Here is a 17,611-nt window from a genome sequence, read left to right as displayed (position 1 = left end):
TCAGTAGCCTGCCTGCTTGGCTGGACTCCCAGTGACCAGAGGTTTGAGAGAATTTGAGAGATTATGGGGAAGGGCCAGGCAAGGATATCACTTAACCCAACAGGCTCATTGCAGACAACAACTAAAGCTTCAAAGACTGAACACTGTTCACTTCTCATCCACCAGGGCTTCCCAGGTGTCCAGATCTTCAATTTGCCATTTTCGTACACACTCCCCCTGGGTCTTTTCATGCCCTCCATCATTACAGAATGTGAATGACCTTGACACGGAAAGCGTGACAAAAGAGAACACAGTGGGCCCAGTCACCCCCCAGAAGCCCACTGAATCAGATTCCCAATGGGGAAAAGAAGCTGAGACATCTCACCATGGATTTTTATAAATCTGATCGTTGTTTGGTTCTGATTAGTCCAGACACACAATCTTGCAAGAAGCAAGCACAATAAAGAACACCAGTACCTTTGGGAAAGGACATCACTTGAATCCAAAATGTTAGTGGACACAGACCAGCCTGGCATGGCTCTACAGAGGACCAAGGAGAACTGCCAGGGGTGAGGAGGTGGGATTCCATCTATTCAAAATCACATGACCTGAGTCCCTATTGTGTGTACAGCCTAGGCACATGGAATAGCACAGACAGCACTCTGAGAATTAAAATCAGAGCACCAGTCATTCCCAGAGACAAGCAGGGGAAGAGCTCATTTCAGTTCGGTCAGGTCACTCAGTCGTGTCTGACTCCTTGCTACCCCGTGGGCTGCAGCACGCCAGGCTTCCCTGTCCATCACCAACTCCTGGAGCTTACTCAAACTCATATCCATCCAGTTAGTGATGCCATCCAACCATCTCATTCACTGTCGTCCCCTTCTCGTCTTGCCCTCAATCTTTCCCAGCATCAGGGTCTTTTCCAGTGAGTCAGTTCTTCGCATCAGGTGGCCAAAGTATTAGAGTTTCAGCATCAGGCCTTCCAATGAATTTTTAGAACTGATTTCCTTTAGGACAGACTGGCTTGATCTCCTTGCAGTTCAATACCACAGTTCAAAATCATCAATTCTTCAGCACTCAGCTTTCTTTATAGTCCAACTCTCACATCCATACATGACTACTGGAAAAACTATAGCTTTGACTAGATGGACCTTTGTTGGCAAAGTAATGTCTCTATAAAAGAATAATTCAGAGAGGCTTCCTAAGGCTTATAGGGGTAGCGCCCATAACAGTGTGAGAAGAGACAGAGACAGAGGTCAGCAGGTCTGGGAGGAGGACAGGAGCAACTTCATACCTGGCCCAACCTCCAGAGCCCACAGAAATCCACGTGCAGAAACACGGAGATTAGAAAAGGGGCAGGGACCAGGCAGTCACCCGCGCCCCCTCACCAAGAGTCCTCAGGGCAAGGGAAGCCAGGCCTCAGCTAGAGGGAATTAGAAATGGACATTGGGTGGGGCTGAAGGGAGACAGCAGGTCCTCTCTGCAGAGTCCTAGGTGACAGAGGGGTCAGGGTGAAACCAAATATTCACAGAAGATGGAACCAGAGTCTTGATCATCTCACCACCAGTGACAAACAAACAGGGCTGGGGTGTGGCTCAAAGGCCTTTGCTGCCCCCGTCCCTCTTCCTAGTACCAAAATCTGAGGATTTTGAATTCTTCTTCAAAGGGAAGCACTATAGCAGGGCCAGAAGAATGCCCACCCTCAGCCCCGAGCCAGGGGTAAGGGAGGAGACAGGGTTTAAATGAGTTTGACTTTAACATTTCAAACTGGACTAGACCTCAACTAGGCTTTCCAGGTGGCACGGTGGTAAAGAACCCACCTGCCAATACAGGAGATACAGGAGACTTGGGTTCAATCCCTGGGTCGGGAAGATCCCCTGGAGTAGGAAATGGAACCCACTCCAGTATTCTTGCCTGGAGAAATTCACAGCCAGAGGAGCCTGGCAGGCTACAGTCTATAGGGTCACAAAGAGTCGGGAGCAACTAAGCACTCATGAGTGCACAGCACCTCAATAATCAAAAGTAGCCAAAAAGTAATAGAATTTGCCCAAGATGTTGCAAAGATTATTTTTCAAAGTAGTAATTGGTGAAAAATAAAACAATTTTGTGTATGTTAGTGTTAGTTGCTCAGTTGTGTCCAACTCGTTGTGATTTCATGGTCAGTAGCCCATCAGGTTCCTCTGTCCATGGGATTTCCCAGGCAAGAATACTGGAGTGGGTTGCCATTCCCTTCTCCAGGGGATCTTCCCAACCCAGGGATCAAACCCAGGTCTCCTGCATTGCAAGCAGGTTCTTTACCATCTGAGCCACCAGGGAAGCTGTTTTAGTAATTGGTGAAAAATAAAACAACTTTGTGTATATGCTACAATAAATTGAGAATGCTCAATAAACAAGTTATAAATGGAATGCCCATCATGAAGAAAGAAAGAAAAAAAGGGGGAAAGAGGAGTAAAAATAATGAATTTTGAATTTTGATATAAAAAGTATTTCACTGAGGTTTTGAGAATTTTCTCTGTCTCCAAGAGATGAAGGAAGAACATCATGTGACCAAAAGGTTATAGAGTAAGTCTGCCTCACCAGCTCACAATAAAGTTTATGTCTAACTACACACAAGCGTCTACTTTTGTTAAGGCCTGAATGGCAAACTCTAACTTGTCTCAAGCGAGGAATAAGTACGTAGACCAATTTGGTTGGTTGCTGCTGTTCAGTCATGTTCAACTCTTTGCAACCCCATGGACTGCAGCACGCCAGGTTTCCCTGTCCCTCACCATCTCCCGGAGTTTGCTCAAACTCATGTCTATTGAGTCGATGATGGTCAGTTAATTCATAGCAAATTCCTCAAACAGCCTCTATTTAAAAGTGGCCTGAGGAGGGGAGGTGGGAAAACAAGAATTTCTTGACATTTTAACACTTAGGAAGACGTTTAGAAGTCATTTGTCCTAAATAGCAGCATTTGCTAACATGGAAACTCGGTCCAAAGCACAAAGTTCACAGCAACCCAGTGGGAGGGTGACCCCTGCAAGAGGCCTCACTCTCTTTGCTGAGCCTTCACTGCCTCTGGCTATTTGCAAGATGCCCTTAACATCACAGACCTGTCCTCCATGCTTTCTGCCTGAGTATGGGGCTAAAGAGGAATCCACTGGGCAAAGCTGCTTCCAAAATTAGTTCTATTAAATTTACAACATTTATATATATTATACATTCTCTCCTTTAAGGCCTTTTTTTAATTCTTTGTCTCAATTTGTCTTTGAAATTTTTTCCATGTAGTGTTCCTCTCTAAGAAATAATACTTTTGATCTTAATGATGCCCACAATATCTTGACTATCATTGCATTAATAGGTATTCTCTATGCACTGGTATTTTTTGACCCAGAAGAGAATGTTTATACAGTCATTGGCTGGAAAAGCTAGGCTTTGACTCAGTAAAACAATGACACTCTTAAAAAAAAAAACAAAAAGGTAGTAATGCCCCAAACCCCTAAAGCAGGCAGGCTGCTTAAGTCATAACTTGCTAATAAACTGGCCTAAATTAATAAGAACCCTAATTCACTTCTATATAACTTCATTCTCCTTGCATATTTACTAGGCAGGATCTGACAGGACAGAATTCCAGTGAGGTAAACCTCTCCACTCTTCTTCTGTGAATAAATGACATTTGTCCTAAAAATCTGTCAGTCCTTGCTACTGGTCTCTCTATGGTCAGGAAGGACTTAGGAACACACACACACACACACACCCCCCAACCCCCACCACCGCCACCCAAAGGGACATGCTGCTTTTTGCCAGTGCAAAGGTAACTACAAATTTTACAGTCAAATAAGAATCCTACTTACGTTGCTTTTCCAGTATCACAATTATAAAAAGCAATGCTAGAAATAAAAATTAAGTCACCTCCAAGGTGACTTGGAGAAACTCAAATGTTTGAAAAAGCTTATGTGCATTAGAAATTATATATGTTAAATAGTAAATATACTGACAATTGGTTTAAGAATCTGTGTCCCAAATCAGAAAAAAATGAAGCAATTCACAACAGCCAAGAGAAAGAGCTGAGGATACAGGTCGTTTTCAAATGAGAACAATTTACGAAAATATCAGCCATTAAAGCAAAGTTCATACTACACAAATTATTCTTTGCCCAAGTTTTTTCTCTATATCAAACAAATTAGAAACAAAATCCAACTAGAAAAAGCCTCTAGCAATTGGCTTCTTTGATAGGCTTATAACCCCTTTGGATTCAATAGACTCACTAAAAATCGGGGCAAAGGACAGACAAGTGGGAAATCAGAAAAAAAACAAAAAACAAAAAAAACCTCATCATAATTCCTACCAGAGGTCTTCTCCTCACTGACACAGAATTAAGTCAATTCAACCAGCTCATTACTGTTAGCCAGCACCCACCATTTCCTACCTGTTCCAAATATTCTATTCCTAGATCAGGATTGTTGCAAAAATGAGAAAAGGTAAAAGACTGGACAGAAACTGAAGGTTAGTGTTACTCTTTGGTTTGTGGGATTGTGGGTAATTTTCTACATTGCTCCAATGAGAATTCACCTCCTCTATATTCGGAAAAAGAGGCTATGAATGCACTTTATGAACTGTGAAACAGTATACAAATGTTACATTTTTATTTTTACTTTTCTTGACCTCTATAACCCACCTGTAAGCTATGTGAGAGCTTGAAGGTGCTCAGTGGCTTTAGAGAGTTCCAGGAAAACATCTACCTCTGTTTTATTGACTATGCCAAAGCCTTTGACTGTGTGGATCACAACAAACTGTGGAAAATTCTTCAAGAGATGGGAATACCAGACCACCTAACCTGCCTCCTGAGAAATCTGTATGCAGGTTAAGAAGCAACAGTTAGAACCAGACATGGAACAATGGACTGGCTCCAAATTGGGAAAGGAGTACGTCAAGGCTGTATATTGTCACCCTGCTTATTTAACTTATATTGCAGAGTACATCATGCAAAATGCCAGGCTGGATGAAACTCAAGTTGGAATCAAGATTGTCGGAGAAATATCAATAACTTCAGATATGCAGATGACACCACCCTTATGGCAGAAAGCAAAGAGGAACTGAGGGGCCTCTTGATGAAAGTGAAAGAGGAGAGTGAAAAAGCTGGCTTAAAGTTCAACGTTCAAACAATGAAGATCATGGCATCCAGTCCCATCATTTCATGGGAAATAGATGGGAAAACAATGGAAACAGTGACAGACTTTATTTTCTTGGGCTCCAAAATCACTGCAGAAAGTGACTGCAGCCATGAAATTAAAAGACATTTGCTCCTTGGAAGAAAAGCTATGACAAATCTAGACAGCATATTAAAAAGCAGAGACATTACTTTGCCAACAAAGGTCCGTCTAGTCAAAGCTATAGTTTTCCCAGTAGTCATGTATGGATGTGAGAGTTGAACCATAAATAAAGCTGAGTGCCAAAGAACTGATGTTTTTGAACTGTGGTGTTGGAGAAGATTCTTGAGAGTCCCTTGGACTGCAACAAGATCAAACCAGTCAATCCTAAAGGAAATCAGTCCTGAATATTCATTGGAAGGCCCGATGCTGAAGCTGAAACTCCAATACTTAGGCCGCCTGATGCGAAGAACTGACTCACTGGAAAAGACCCTGATGCTGGGAAAGATTGAGGGCAAGACGAGAAGGGGACAATAGTGAATGAGATGGTTGGATGGCATCACTAACTGGATGGATATGAGTTTGAGTAAGCTCCGGGAGTTGGTGATGGACAGGGAAGCCTTGGCATGCTGCAGTACATGGGGTCGCAAAGAGTCAGACATGACTGAGCTACTGAACTGAACTGAGTGGCTTTAGTCATATCCCACTCTTTGCGACCCCATGAACCATAGCCTGCCAGGCTTCTCTGTCCATGGGATTTTCATTGCGAGAATACTGGAGTGGGTTGCCATGCCCTCCTCCAGGAGGTCTTCCCAACCCAGATCTCTATCATTCAAGGTGGAGTCTTATCACTGACCCACCAGGGCAGCCCACCTAGTCCTCATTTTAAAGTGGCTCTCTTCTCCTGGGAATACTACTTAAGTATGCATATTCTAAAAGTCTATTATCTTGCAGAGGAAATGGTTCTTTTCTGTTTATAATGAATAGGGTTTTGTTTCGTTTTGTTTGCCTTGGTTTTGTAAGAAGAGTTACCAGCAGACCTGGAGAAGCTCCTCTAAAAGAAATCTGACCTTTCTAACTCAACATGTCCTGTCCCCTAACTTTTCTCAGAAATGTTTTGACATTCTCTATAAAAATGATATCACTAGTGCTCCATTGGCTTAAAGTATACTAAGAATCCTCACAATTCTCCATTAAGTTAAATAAACTCACATCTTCACAGGCATTATTTTTCTGCAGAGGTAAATACACAGCAAGAGCAGAGCATCATACTTTTCTTAATTACATAGCCTTTGGCATAGAGATCCAAATGATATTTTATACTATCAGAAATACTTAAAGCTACTGCTTTACTATAAATGAAGAGAATCATAATTCTAATTGGTTTTAATCCTTTTAATCTTGAGAAGATTTGCTATCTCTAAATCCTCTCAAAAGAGTAATTCCTCAATGTAAGAAGGAACCAACTCATATTTTAAGTATTCTGCTGCCCCCTTGTGTATCTCACGTTTAGAAACAAGACAGCTCCCGAAACACATACAAGTATAATGCTCAGAAATACTTGGAATCTTGGAACCTAGAACTGGAAAGAACCTAAAAAATTATGGAGAACAGCACACTCATTTCACAGAGGAGAAAACTGAGATCTGAAGGATTATATAACTTGGTCAAGATCAGATACGGTTAGTTAATAGCCGAGCAAACACTGCTGAACAGAACTTCAACCTCTCAGAGTGTTAATTGCTCTATTAAAATGGAGATGGAGCCTGGAAGAAAACAGTGGGGTTCTGGAGTTAAGCAGATATGAATTTGATTTTGGATCACCACTTTGCAACATCTGCAAACCTCTTTCCCCAACCACAAAATGGGATGAATAATAACAACAGCAAAGGTGTTAAAAGGATTCGGTAGGACCATGTTTCTCAAGCAGTCAGCATAACTACCAGCAATACAGTAATTCACTAAGTGGTAACACAACTATAAAAATACATAGAAAATTGTTTTTAAGTTGTTATAGCCTTTAGATGTCTGGACAAAGGTATTCTAAAATAACGAATGAATAAAACCTGAATTTTTTCAAAACTGGCACAAAACTTGGGAAAAGGATGCAATTTTTCTAACTCCTGTGTTTCCTTGATTATCATATTTTTTTTATTACAAGTAAATTTGTAACAGAAAACACCACACTTTGTAACAGCAAACAAATTTGTAAATTTTTAACAGCAAGCACTGTGTGAGAGATGAAGCTAGGAACAGGGTCCTTAGATGAGGCTCACAGGAAAACAAAACAGAACTCAGTGCCAAAGTGTTAAGTTACAATATTTTCATCTCCTCTGCTAAGAGGTCTTCACCAATACAATGCCGAGAGAGAGTCAGCCTGGAAGAGTAGAGGCTAAAATTTTAGCTCTGACTTTGCTAATAACAGGTTATGCCAACATGGGCTGGTCTTTTCCTCTCTTCCTCCCTTTCTTGACCTGTAAATGAAGGCATCCTCTATCTAGCAAAGTTCCATAGCAAGGTGGTATAATGAATGTGAAAAAAAACATGGCAAAGCATGCTTTGACAAAGTAGAGTTAAGTTTATCTTGAAGTGAATCTAAAGCAATAAAAAACATTATGTCTGCACTAACTTGCGGAAGAAAAACCAAACTGACAAAGTAGAAGGCAGGTTAGGTTAAGGATTCTGTTCAGCAGCACTCTACTCATGAAATCTCTCTTCTCGCTACAGTTCCACTAGCTCTTGATGGAGATCACTCTCAAAATCCCGCCAACACACGCGTCTCAACTCTTGAGTCAATTTCACCCAAGGGCATCCTGATATCAGGATTGACAGAGCTTACCCCTAATTGTCTATCACAAGACAAATACCCCAGCAGGGTAATGGCAATTCATCTTAGTTTGTCATGAAAATGACTAATGTTGACCGTTCTGATTTACAGCCACACTCGTCCACCCTGTTACATGAAAATGACTAATGTTGACCATTCTGATTTACAGCCACACTAGTCCACCCTGTTGCCGGTTACGTGCCATGACCTGCTCTGTTTTGTACGGTGCCTGATAGAACGCACACACCAGGCTCATTATAAGCCCTGATTGATGATCCACCAATATTAACTGAATACTACCTGTGCGTCTAGCCCCTCAAATTTCAAACATCAGAAAGGAAGGAATATGACTGGAGTTGATAGCATGGAAGAGGAGGAAAGGCCCTGACATAAACTAACTTTCAAGGTAGAAAGTGACGATGTGGTTATGGTTGTTGAGGTGGGGCATGCCAATTCCAATTGTGGGCAAGGAGTCCTGTGGGGCTTCTTGGGTATTTCATCAGCAAGTTAACTCAAGCTCTTGGTTCAACCCAATAATTATACCACATTTGCATCCGGAGTGCTGGAATACAAGTGCTGTCAGAAACAAAAGATCCAACTACAGGAGTAGAAAAGGCAACTCACCATGAAATGGGCTGTTGTCCACCAGAAAATGCCTGCGGTACTGCACACAGTTCCTTTTCTCCAAGTTCCAGTAACTCATTGTCAGAAGATTGCTGGCACAGCATCAAAACCAAATTGCCCTGTCAAGGGAAACAGAATGAGACAAAAAAAGAAGAAAGCAGCAGCCACATGCCCACACTGGCTGCCTGATGCTTTCAGTCCCCAGGCATTCGGGGACAGCACACAGGGCTCCCACTTCCTCCACACGGGGAGCTGGTACCACCCCCCCAGGCCCCAAGAAATTCCCCAAAAGTTTTCCCACCCAGTAGAAGATCCTTTAACACACCATCGCTGGAGCTTTTTCTAATAGCGCCTTATAGGGCTCAAAGTTACCGCTGTCCCGGGGGAAAACCAATCCACCACCGGGGAACAAGTTTCAAGACTGGTTTCTGTGCTCCAGGCCTCACCCACTCAGCCAGGACTCAAACCAGCCCATGCTGGTCGCTTTTCAGGAAAGCTCAATTGCAGGAGGGAAGGTGATAACAGAAGGGTGACTGTCATTCCCAGTTCCTGACTTTTTAAGTCAACACCACTCTGGAGGACTACATTTATGATCCGTCCATGGAGATCTTGGAAACTGTAACGTGTCCATGTAGCCAGGGGTCAGGCAAACATAGTAACAAAGCTTGTCTCCCTCTTCTGGACTCACTATGGGTGCCACTTAGGACCACTAGGGCCTGCCTCTGACCAGACTGAGCTGACTTGTGTAACCAGAGCCGGGTACACAGCAGTGGGTCAGGCTTCTCCAGAAGGTTTGCCCCTCCACAGACAGAGAAACACAGTGCTAACCAGAGCGAGGACTTGAAAGGCAGAGATCCGAGCTGATGAATTAAACGCCTCCAAAAGCTGATGTGCATAACAAGGTTCCCTTTGTTCCCAGCATTTGGCTAAAGCAACTTTTCAGAATTCCAACTCCTTTTCCGATCACAAAATAAAGCCAGGGAAAACCAAGCAAGGCTGGCACGAAGGAAAACCCACAGGTGGGTAACAATTTGTCATCTGTCCTATTAAAGCAATCTAGACTTTTGTAAAGGCAGTCAGTAAGTGCTGATGAAAATAAACAACCAGAGCTGTGCCTATTCCTTAATGGAACCACAACTAGTAGAGGTTCCTAAAGCTCTTGCCAGCGCTTCTCCTTGGCTCCCCGATGTTCATTCTTCCTCCCTCCCCTAACCACAACCTCACCTACCTTTTCTCTGGCTCCAGGAGGAAGTGCCCGCTCTGGCTTCGAGTCAGAGCAAATGATTTTCTCCTCTTAATACCCCACCCCCACCTGACTTCTGCAAAGACTCAGCGGGTAAAGAATCTGCCTGTAATGCAGGAGACACAGGAGACAGGAGTTCGATTCCTGGGTTGGGAAGATCCCCTGGAGGAGGAAAATGGCAACCCACTCCAGTGTTCTTGCCTGAAAAATCCCATGGACAGAGGAGCCTGGCGGGCTATAGTCCAAAGGGTCACAAAGAGCCGGGCACAACTGAGGGACTAGGCATACAGACACTCGGCTAAACCTGGCTGCTTCTCCCACTCCCTCAGGCTGAAGACGAGTCCCATCCCATCAAGACAAAACCACCCATGCGACCAACTGTAAAATAAGACAGAAAACAAATGATTACGGCGACAACCCTCCCTGCCCTCTCCCCACCCAATACACCATACTACAAAGATTGTTTTAAGTATTCTAGTTATATAGTTAGATATGCTCACCAATTTTTTTAAAAAAACTCAATACTGAAATGCTTCAAAAATATTTTCATCCAAAATCACCACTTGCCTCATTTCATGTCCCTTTCCTGGAATGATAACTTTGGCTTGGTGTGCGTCATTCCAGTCTTTTTATGCATCTACTTATTTATACATACATTCACTTCTGGGCTTCCCTGGTGGCTCAGATGGTAAAGAATCTGCCTGCTATGATGGTGACCTGGGTTTGATCCCTGAGTTAGGAAGGTCCCCTGGAGGAAGGCATGGCAACCCACTCCAGTATTCTTACCTGGAGAATCCCCATGGATAGAGAAGCCTGGCATGACACGGTTCATGGGGTTGCAAAGTTTTGGACACGACTGAACAACTAAGCACAGCATATTCATTTCTACATATATCCATGTATTCAATTTTGCATACATGTATACATTGTTTTTAATAAGAATACTTTTTTTATGAACTAGAAATAATTTTCAGTAATACCAGTAGTAACTATTTCCTTCAAAAGTATATTTCTGATTTACATTAGAAATATTTTAGGTTATCCAGAATTAAGGAGAGCTCTGTCTGTATTCATGCTAATTTTTCCGTACTAACTTGATCTTATGATTTGGTTTTTTAGCCTTTATTTTATTTTTATTCTTTTATTATTTTTTATTCTTTATTTCAGTCTTTATTTTGCTCTCTGTTCATTTTTAATCCAAGTAAGATCAGTGGGATGGGAAGATGAAAAAAAAAAAAAAAAGGTGCATTTGTACATAGTTAAAACATACACACACATACCTGACCCTCATTTGGCCCTTCCTTTTAATCAGATGAAGGGAAAGATGAGGACCTTGGAGTAAGTGACTCACTTCTGCTGCTAGGGTGAGCAGCAATGGGACTTAAAGTTGTATGTTTGGATGACGAGCTCTGCTGGGTAGGTGTTTTTAAGAGGAGGGGACTCAGTTTAAATGATTAAACTAGAACACAAAGATAAGTAATTGAGCACTATGGTCACCAGGCTGTGTGTCCCCTATTTCGGTTAATTACTGGCATGTCTTACCTCCCCTGGCATCTGTTCGCTGCTGAAGAGCAGACAGTAAGCTGCCCCTGAGCTGTGCACACACTACAGGCCCTTGGTAAACATGAGTGACGCCTTCGTCATACGCCCCACTTCCTGAATTCCCTCCAGTCTGAGACTGAAGGAAGTGCCCGCTCTGGCTTCCAGAGTCAGAGCAAATGATTTCAAAATTGAGAGGTAATGGAGGTGGAGGTAATGAATGGAGTCAGTAGGGCAGAGGCAGGGGGAACAACCACTATGCAACAAAGCCAACCTTAGCCACAACCAGAATTAGCTGAGCTAGAGGCTGGGTGCTCCCTGAGGAAGAAGTAGTAACTGAAAGGGACCTTAGAAACCAGCTCAGCCAAATCTCATGAAGTGTAGCCAGAAGGAAAGTAGGTGTAGCTCAGAAAGTAGGTGTAACTTGCAAGACCGCATTGCTAGCTCCTCAAGAAAGCTAGCAGGAACTCGAGGCTCAGCAGTCCCAAAGCAGGAGTCTTTTGAGTGTTTTGTGATCCCATTTTTGTGAACATAATGGGTGAAAATTACCACTAAAATACACTTTCATTGATTTAATATTTGCTATTTAATATACGTTACATTTGGAACTCTATAGAACATTTAAATCTTCAATCCTTATTTAAAAATTAATAATTGGCAGTGACTAAGGAATATCACCTAAAGAAACAACTCCTTAAAACTAGTTTCAAATTCTGCCTTTGAAACACGGTTAATCTAAATTTTTTTTAGTGGATGGGAAAGTCACAGAAAATGCTTATATGTGTGTATTTATCTTTAACAATTTATTTTTATCCATTTTTAGTGCTTGAAGCAAGTAGAAAAACCAAAAAAGAACTTATATAGTGGTATCACTTATCAGCCAAAGACAACTGCCATGGACACTGTGGTCCTTTTTTTTTTTTTTTTTAAACAAAACTAAACTCTATTTTTTTGAAGCCTTTTTTTTCACTTGATAACTTACTAATATATTGTGACATTCTAGCCATATGAATAAACATATTTCTACAGAATTACATATGTGATTTGAATAAGAAATTATAATCAACTCTACTCAGAATCTCCTAACTCCATAAACTCTAAAGCAGCAATAAGAAATAAAAGAAGCCAAGTAAGCATGCAGACAGATTTCATGTTCTGTTCAGTTCAGTTGTTCAGTCATGTTCGACTCTTCCCGACCCCATGAACCGCAGCACGCCAGGCCTCCCTGTCCATCACCAACTCCCAGAGTTCACCCAAACCAATTTCCATTGAGTCAGTGATGCCATTTAATCACCTCATCCTCTGTCACCCCCTTCTCCTCCTGCCCCAAATCCCTCCCAGCATCAGGGTCTTTCAAATGAGCCAGCTGTTCGCATCAGGGGGCCAAAGTATTGGAGTTTCAGCTTCAACATCAGTCCTTCCAATGAACACCCAGGACTGATTTCCTTTAGGATGGACTAGTTGGATCTCCTCGCTCTCCGAGGGACTCTGAAGAGTCTTCTCCAACACCACAGTTCAAAAGCATCAATTCTTCAGCGCTCAGCTTTTATAGTCCAACTCTCACATCCATACATGACCACTGGAAAAACCATAGCCTTGACTAGACGGACCTTTGTTGGCAAAGTAATGTCTCTGCTTTTTAATATGCTGTCTAGGTTGGTCATAACTTTCCTTCCAAGTAGTAAGCGTCTTTTAATTTCATGGCTGCAGTCACCATCTGCAGTGATTTTGGAGCCCAGAAAACTAAAGTCAGCGACTGTTTCCCCATCTATTTGCCATGAAGTGATGGGACAGAGTCGGACATGACTGAAGTGACTTAGCAGCAGTAGCAGTAGCAGATGGGACCAGATGCCATGATCTTAAGTTTTCTGAATGTTGAGTTTTCAGCCAACTATTTCACTCTCCACTTTCACTTTCATCAAGAGGCTTTTTAGTTCCTCTTCACTTTCTGCCATAAGGGTGGTGTCATCTGCATATCTGAGGTTATTGATATTTCTCCTGGCAATCTTGATTCCAGCTTGTGCTTCCTCCAGCCCAGCATTTCTCATGATGTACTCTGCATCTAAGTTAAATAAGCAGGGTGACAATATACAGCCTTGACATACTCCTTTTCCTGTTTGGAACCAGTCTGTTGTTCCAGGTCCAGTTCTAACTGTTGCTTCCTGACCTGCACAGGTTTCTCTATTGAGGTTTCTCAATAGGCAGGTCAGGTGGTCTGGTATTCCCATCTCTTTCAGAATTTTCCACAGTTTATTGTGATCCACACAGTCAAAGGATCTGGCATAGTCAATAAAGCAGAAATAGATGTTTTTCTGGAACTCTCTTGCTTTGTCCATGATCTAGTGGATGTTGGCAATTTGATCTCTGGTTTCTCTGCCTTTTCTAAAACCAGCCTGAACATCTGAAGTTCATGGTTCACATATTGCTGAAGCCTGGCTTGGAGAATTTTGAGCATTCCTTTACTAGCGTGTGAGATGAGTGCAATTGTGCAGTAGTTTGAGCATTCTTTGGCATTGCCTTTGGGATTGGAATAATGAAAACTGACCTTTTCCAGTCCTGTGGCCACTGCTGAGTTTTCCAAATTTGCTGGCATATGGAGTGCAGCACTTTCACAGCATCGTCTTTCAGGATTTGAAATAGCTCAACTGGAATCCCATCACCTCCACTAGCTTTGTTCGTAGTGATGCTTTCTAAGGCCCACTTGACTTCACATTCCAGGATGTCTGGCTCTAGGTGAGTGATCACACCATCGTGATTGTCTTTGTCGTGAAGGTCTTTTTTGTACAGTTCTTCTGTATATTCTTGCCACCTCTTAATATCTTCTGCTTCTGTTAGGCCCATACCATTTCTGTCCTTTAGTGAGCCCATCTTTGTATGAAATGTTCCCTTGGTATCTCTAATTTTCTTGATGAGATCTCTAGTCTTTCCCATTCTATTGTTTTCCTCTATTTCTTTGCATAGAAGGAAAGTTATGACCAACCTAGATAGCATATTCAAAAGCAGAGACATTACTTTACTAACAAAGGTCCATCTAGTCAAGGCTATGGTTTTTCCAGTAGTCATGTATGGATGTGAGAGTTGGACTGTGAAGAAAGCTGAGCGCCACAGAATTGATGCTTTTGAACTGTGGTGTTGGAGAAGACTCTTGAGAGTCCCTTGGACTGCAAGGAGATCCAACCAGTCCATCCTAAAGGAGATCAGTCCTGGGTGTTCATTGGAAGGACTGATGCTGAAGCTTAAACTCCAATACTTTGGCCACCTCAAGCGAAGGCTTGACTCACTGGAAAAGACCCTGATGCTGGGAGGGTTTGGGGGCAGGAAGAGAAGGGGATGACAGAGGATGAGATGGCTGGATGGCATCACTGACTCGATGGACATGAGTTTGAGTGAACTCCGGGAGTTGGTGATGGACAGGGAGGCCTGGTGTGCTGTGATTCATGGGGTCGCAAAGACTCGGACACAACTGAGCGACTGAACTGAACTGACTTGGCAATAAGGAGTTCATGATCTGAGTCACAGTCAGCTTCCGGTCTTGTTTTTTCCTGACTGTATAGAGCTTCTCCATCTTTGGCTGCAAAGAATATAATCAATCTGATTTCAGTGTTGGCAATCTGGTGATGTTCCTGTGTAGATTCTTCTCTTGTGTTGTTGGAAGAGGGTGTTTGCTATGACCAGTGCGTTCTCTTGGCAAAACCCTATTAGCCTTTGCCCTGCTTCCTTCTGTACTCCAAGGCCAAATTTCCTTGTTACTCCAGGTGTTTCTTGACTTCCTACTTTTGCATTCCAGTCCCCTATAATGAAAAGGACATCTTTTTTGGGTGTTAGTTCCAGAAGGTCTTGGTGGTCTTCATAGAACCGTTCAACTTCAGCTTCTTCAGCATTACTGGTTGGGGCATAGACTTGGATTACCGTGATACTGAATGGTTTGCCTTGGAAAGGAACAGAGATCATTCTGTCATTTTTGAGATTGCATCCAAGTACTGCATTTTGGACTCTTTCGTTGACCATGATGGCTACTCCATTTCTTCTAAGGGATTCCTGCCCACAGTAGTAGATATAATGGTCAGCTGAGTTAAATTCACCCATTCCAGTCCATTTTAGTTCTGTATTCCTAGAATGTCACTGATTCCTAGAATATAGACATTCACTCTTGGCATCTCCTGTTTGACCACTTCCAATTTGCCTTGATTCATGGACATAACATTCCAGGTTCCTAAGTAATATTGCTCTTTACAGCATAAGACCTTGCTTCTATTACCAGTCACATCCACAACTGGGTATTGTTTTTGCCTTGGCACCATGGCTTCATTCTTTCTGGAGTTATTTCTCCACTGATCTCCAGTAGCATACTGGGTACCTACCGACCTGGCGAGTTCATCTTTCAGTGTTCTATCTTTTTGCCTCTTCATACTGTTCATGGGGTTCTCAAGGCAAGAAAACTGAAGTGGTTTGCCATTCCCTTCTCCAGTGGACCACATTCTGTCAGACCTCTCCACCATGACCCATCCTTCTTGGGTGGCCCCACACGGCATAGCTTAGTTGCATTGAGTTAGACAAGGCTGTGGTCCATGTGATCAGATTGGCTAGTTGTCTGTGACTGTGCTGCAGAAGCGCCGGCTGCGTGGTGCAGGAGTGGCTGAGAGGAGCTACCCCACGTCCAAGGTCAGGAGCAGCGGCCATGAAGAGATACCCCACATCCAAGGTAAGAGAAACCCAAGTAAGACGGTAGGTGCTGAGAGAGGGCATCAGAGGGCAGACACACTGAACCCACAATCACAGGATTCATGCGATGGATTAAAAGTAACTAATAAGTTAAAATGTTCCTAAATTCATTTTATAAGTGATTTGTAACTTTTATAATCATTCTATTAATACTTTTATTTTCGATATTTTCTGTGTAGGTACATGACCAAAGTTGCCAGTGTCAAACTACAGGCCAGACATAAAACTATGAAAGCAGAACACCACCAAGAACGTAAGTAAATATTAGTCATTCAGTCATATCCAACTCTTTTGCAACCTCATGGACTGTAGCCCATCAGGCTCCTCTGTCCATGATAATTTTCCAGGCAAGAATCCTAGATGGATAGCCATTCCCTTCTTCAGGGGATCTTCCCAACACAGGGGTCAACCCTGTGTCTTCTGCATTGCAGGCAGACTTCTTTTAATGTCGAAGCCAGCAAGGAAGCCCAAGGAAACATTAGAAATTCAAGGACATTTTTCATTAAGAAAAGTAGAAACTATTTTGATTATGAAGCATCTGTCAATGCTTTTAAAACTACACACACACACACTAAAAAAAGAGTGAGAGAAAAAAAGTTTTCACACCAACACCCATTCATTTTAAAGAAAGGCCCTAAGAAAAAGCTCACAGTGACAGCCATCTGCTGGTTGTCCCTCTGCTTCCTCTGGTTGTCCTCTAAGAAATGCCTTCTCCCAAGTTCTGTCCATGAGATTCAGCTGGTGTCAGCTCCATCTCAAGTCAGGTGGGGGCCTGGCTAAGCCTGGCAACTCAGAGCACCACCTCCCTCAGGCCATGAAGCAGGAGGTGCATATCACCCTATTTGGACCACTGAGAGTCAGTCACGGAAGTCTGTTTGAACTGTTGGAGAAGAGAAACTTTCTTCTCTGTTGGACTCAAAGTTGTGAGGTTATGAAGTTGTGAAGCCTGGAAACCTAGAACTCTTTGCCACTACAAGGGTAAAAAAAAAAAAATCGATGAGACGGGATCCAACCAAGAGGAATGAAGAGAAACTTGGTCCTAGTTTAAGGATATCATTTAAGGCACACCTGATGTCAGATCTCTTCCTGTACTTTTTAGGTAAATGACCCAGTACATTCCTTTCTATGTTATGTTTACCTTTATTTAAGCCACATTGGTTTTCTGTCACTTGCATCCAAAGAGTTCTGACTGATGAAATATGTCAGCAAAGCAAAGTATCAAGAGACACCTGGCTGGCAGTCATGAGCTCGCTATTCTGGTTTCACCTCTAACAATTGAATCACAGGCGGGGAGTGGGGGAGCCTTGGCAAGTTTTTTTAGCTGGTCCACTAAGTTTCAAAAATATGACTCCGTATTTACTTGGGCTTTCCCTAAGGATATGCTGTATTCAAGTTCTTTTTTCCAGTAGTAAAGGATTCTGTCAATCCCCTTGAAGTGTATTTAAGCAGAGCAAACCCTGAAATCTTTTCTTTAGAATTTCCTTACCTATTTTTACATGTGAGGCAAATCCATACTACTACTTTAACATGAGTTTTATGGAACTCAAC

General features: G+C 42.6%; 1 protein-coding gene across 10 annotated transcripts in view; it reads right to left on the bottom strand.

The window, feature by feature from the left end:
• The window catches only part of PLCH1 (phospholipase C eta 1), a 251,755-nt gene that overhangs the window by 213,459 nt on the left and 20,685 nt on the right, over positions 1-17,611 (bottom strand). For all 10 annotated transcript variants that reach the window (XM_055569262.1, XM_055569268.1, XM_055569271.1 and 7 more), the window contains one exon: positions 8,560-8,678. In XM_055569262.1, coding sequence (XP_055425237.1) covers positions 8,560-8,638 — 79 coding nt within the window. In that variant the 5' untranslated portion in view covers positions 8,639-8,678. The remainder of the gene's footprint in view (positions 1-8,559; positions 8,679-17,611) is intronic.

This window comes from Bubalus kerabau, chromosome 2 (assembly GCF_029407905.1).
Source record: "Bubalus kerabau isolate K-KA32 ecotype Philippines breed swamp buffalo chromosome 2, PCC_UOA_SB_1v2, whole genome shotgun sequence".
NCBI classification, from domain to species: Eukaryota; Metazoa; Chordata; class Mammalia; order Artiodactyla; family Bovidae; genus Bubalus; species Bubalus kerabau.
Note: the sequence above shows the minus strand (reverse complement) of the source record. Positions and strands in the feature narration are given on the sequence as shown.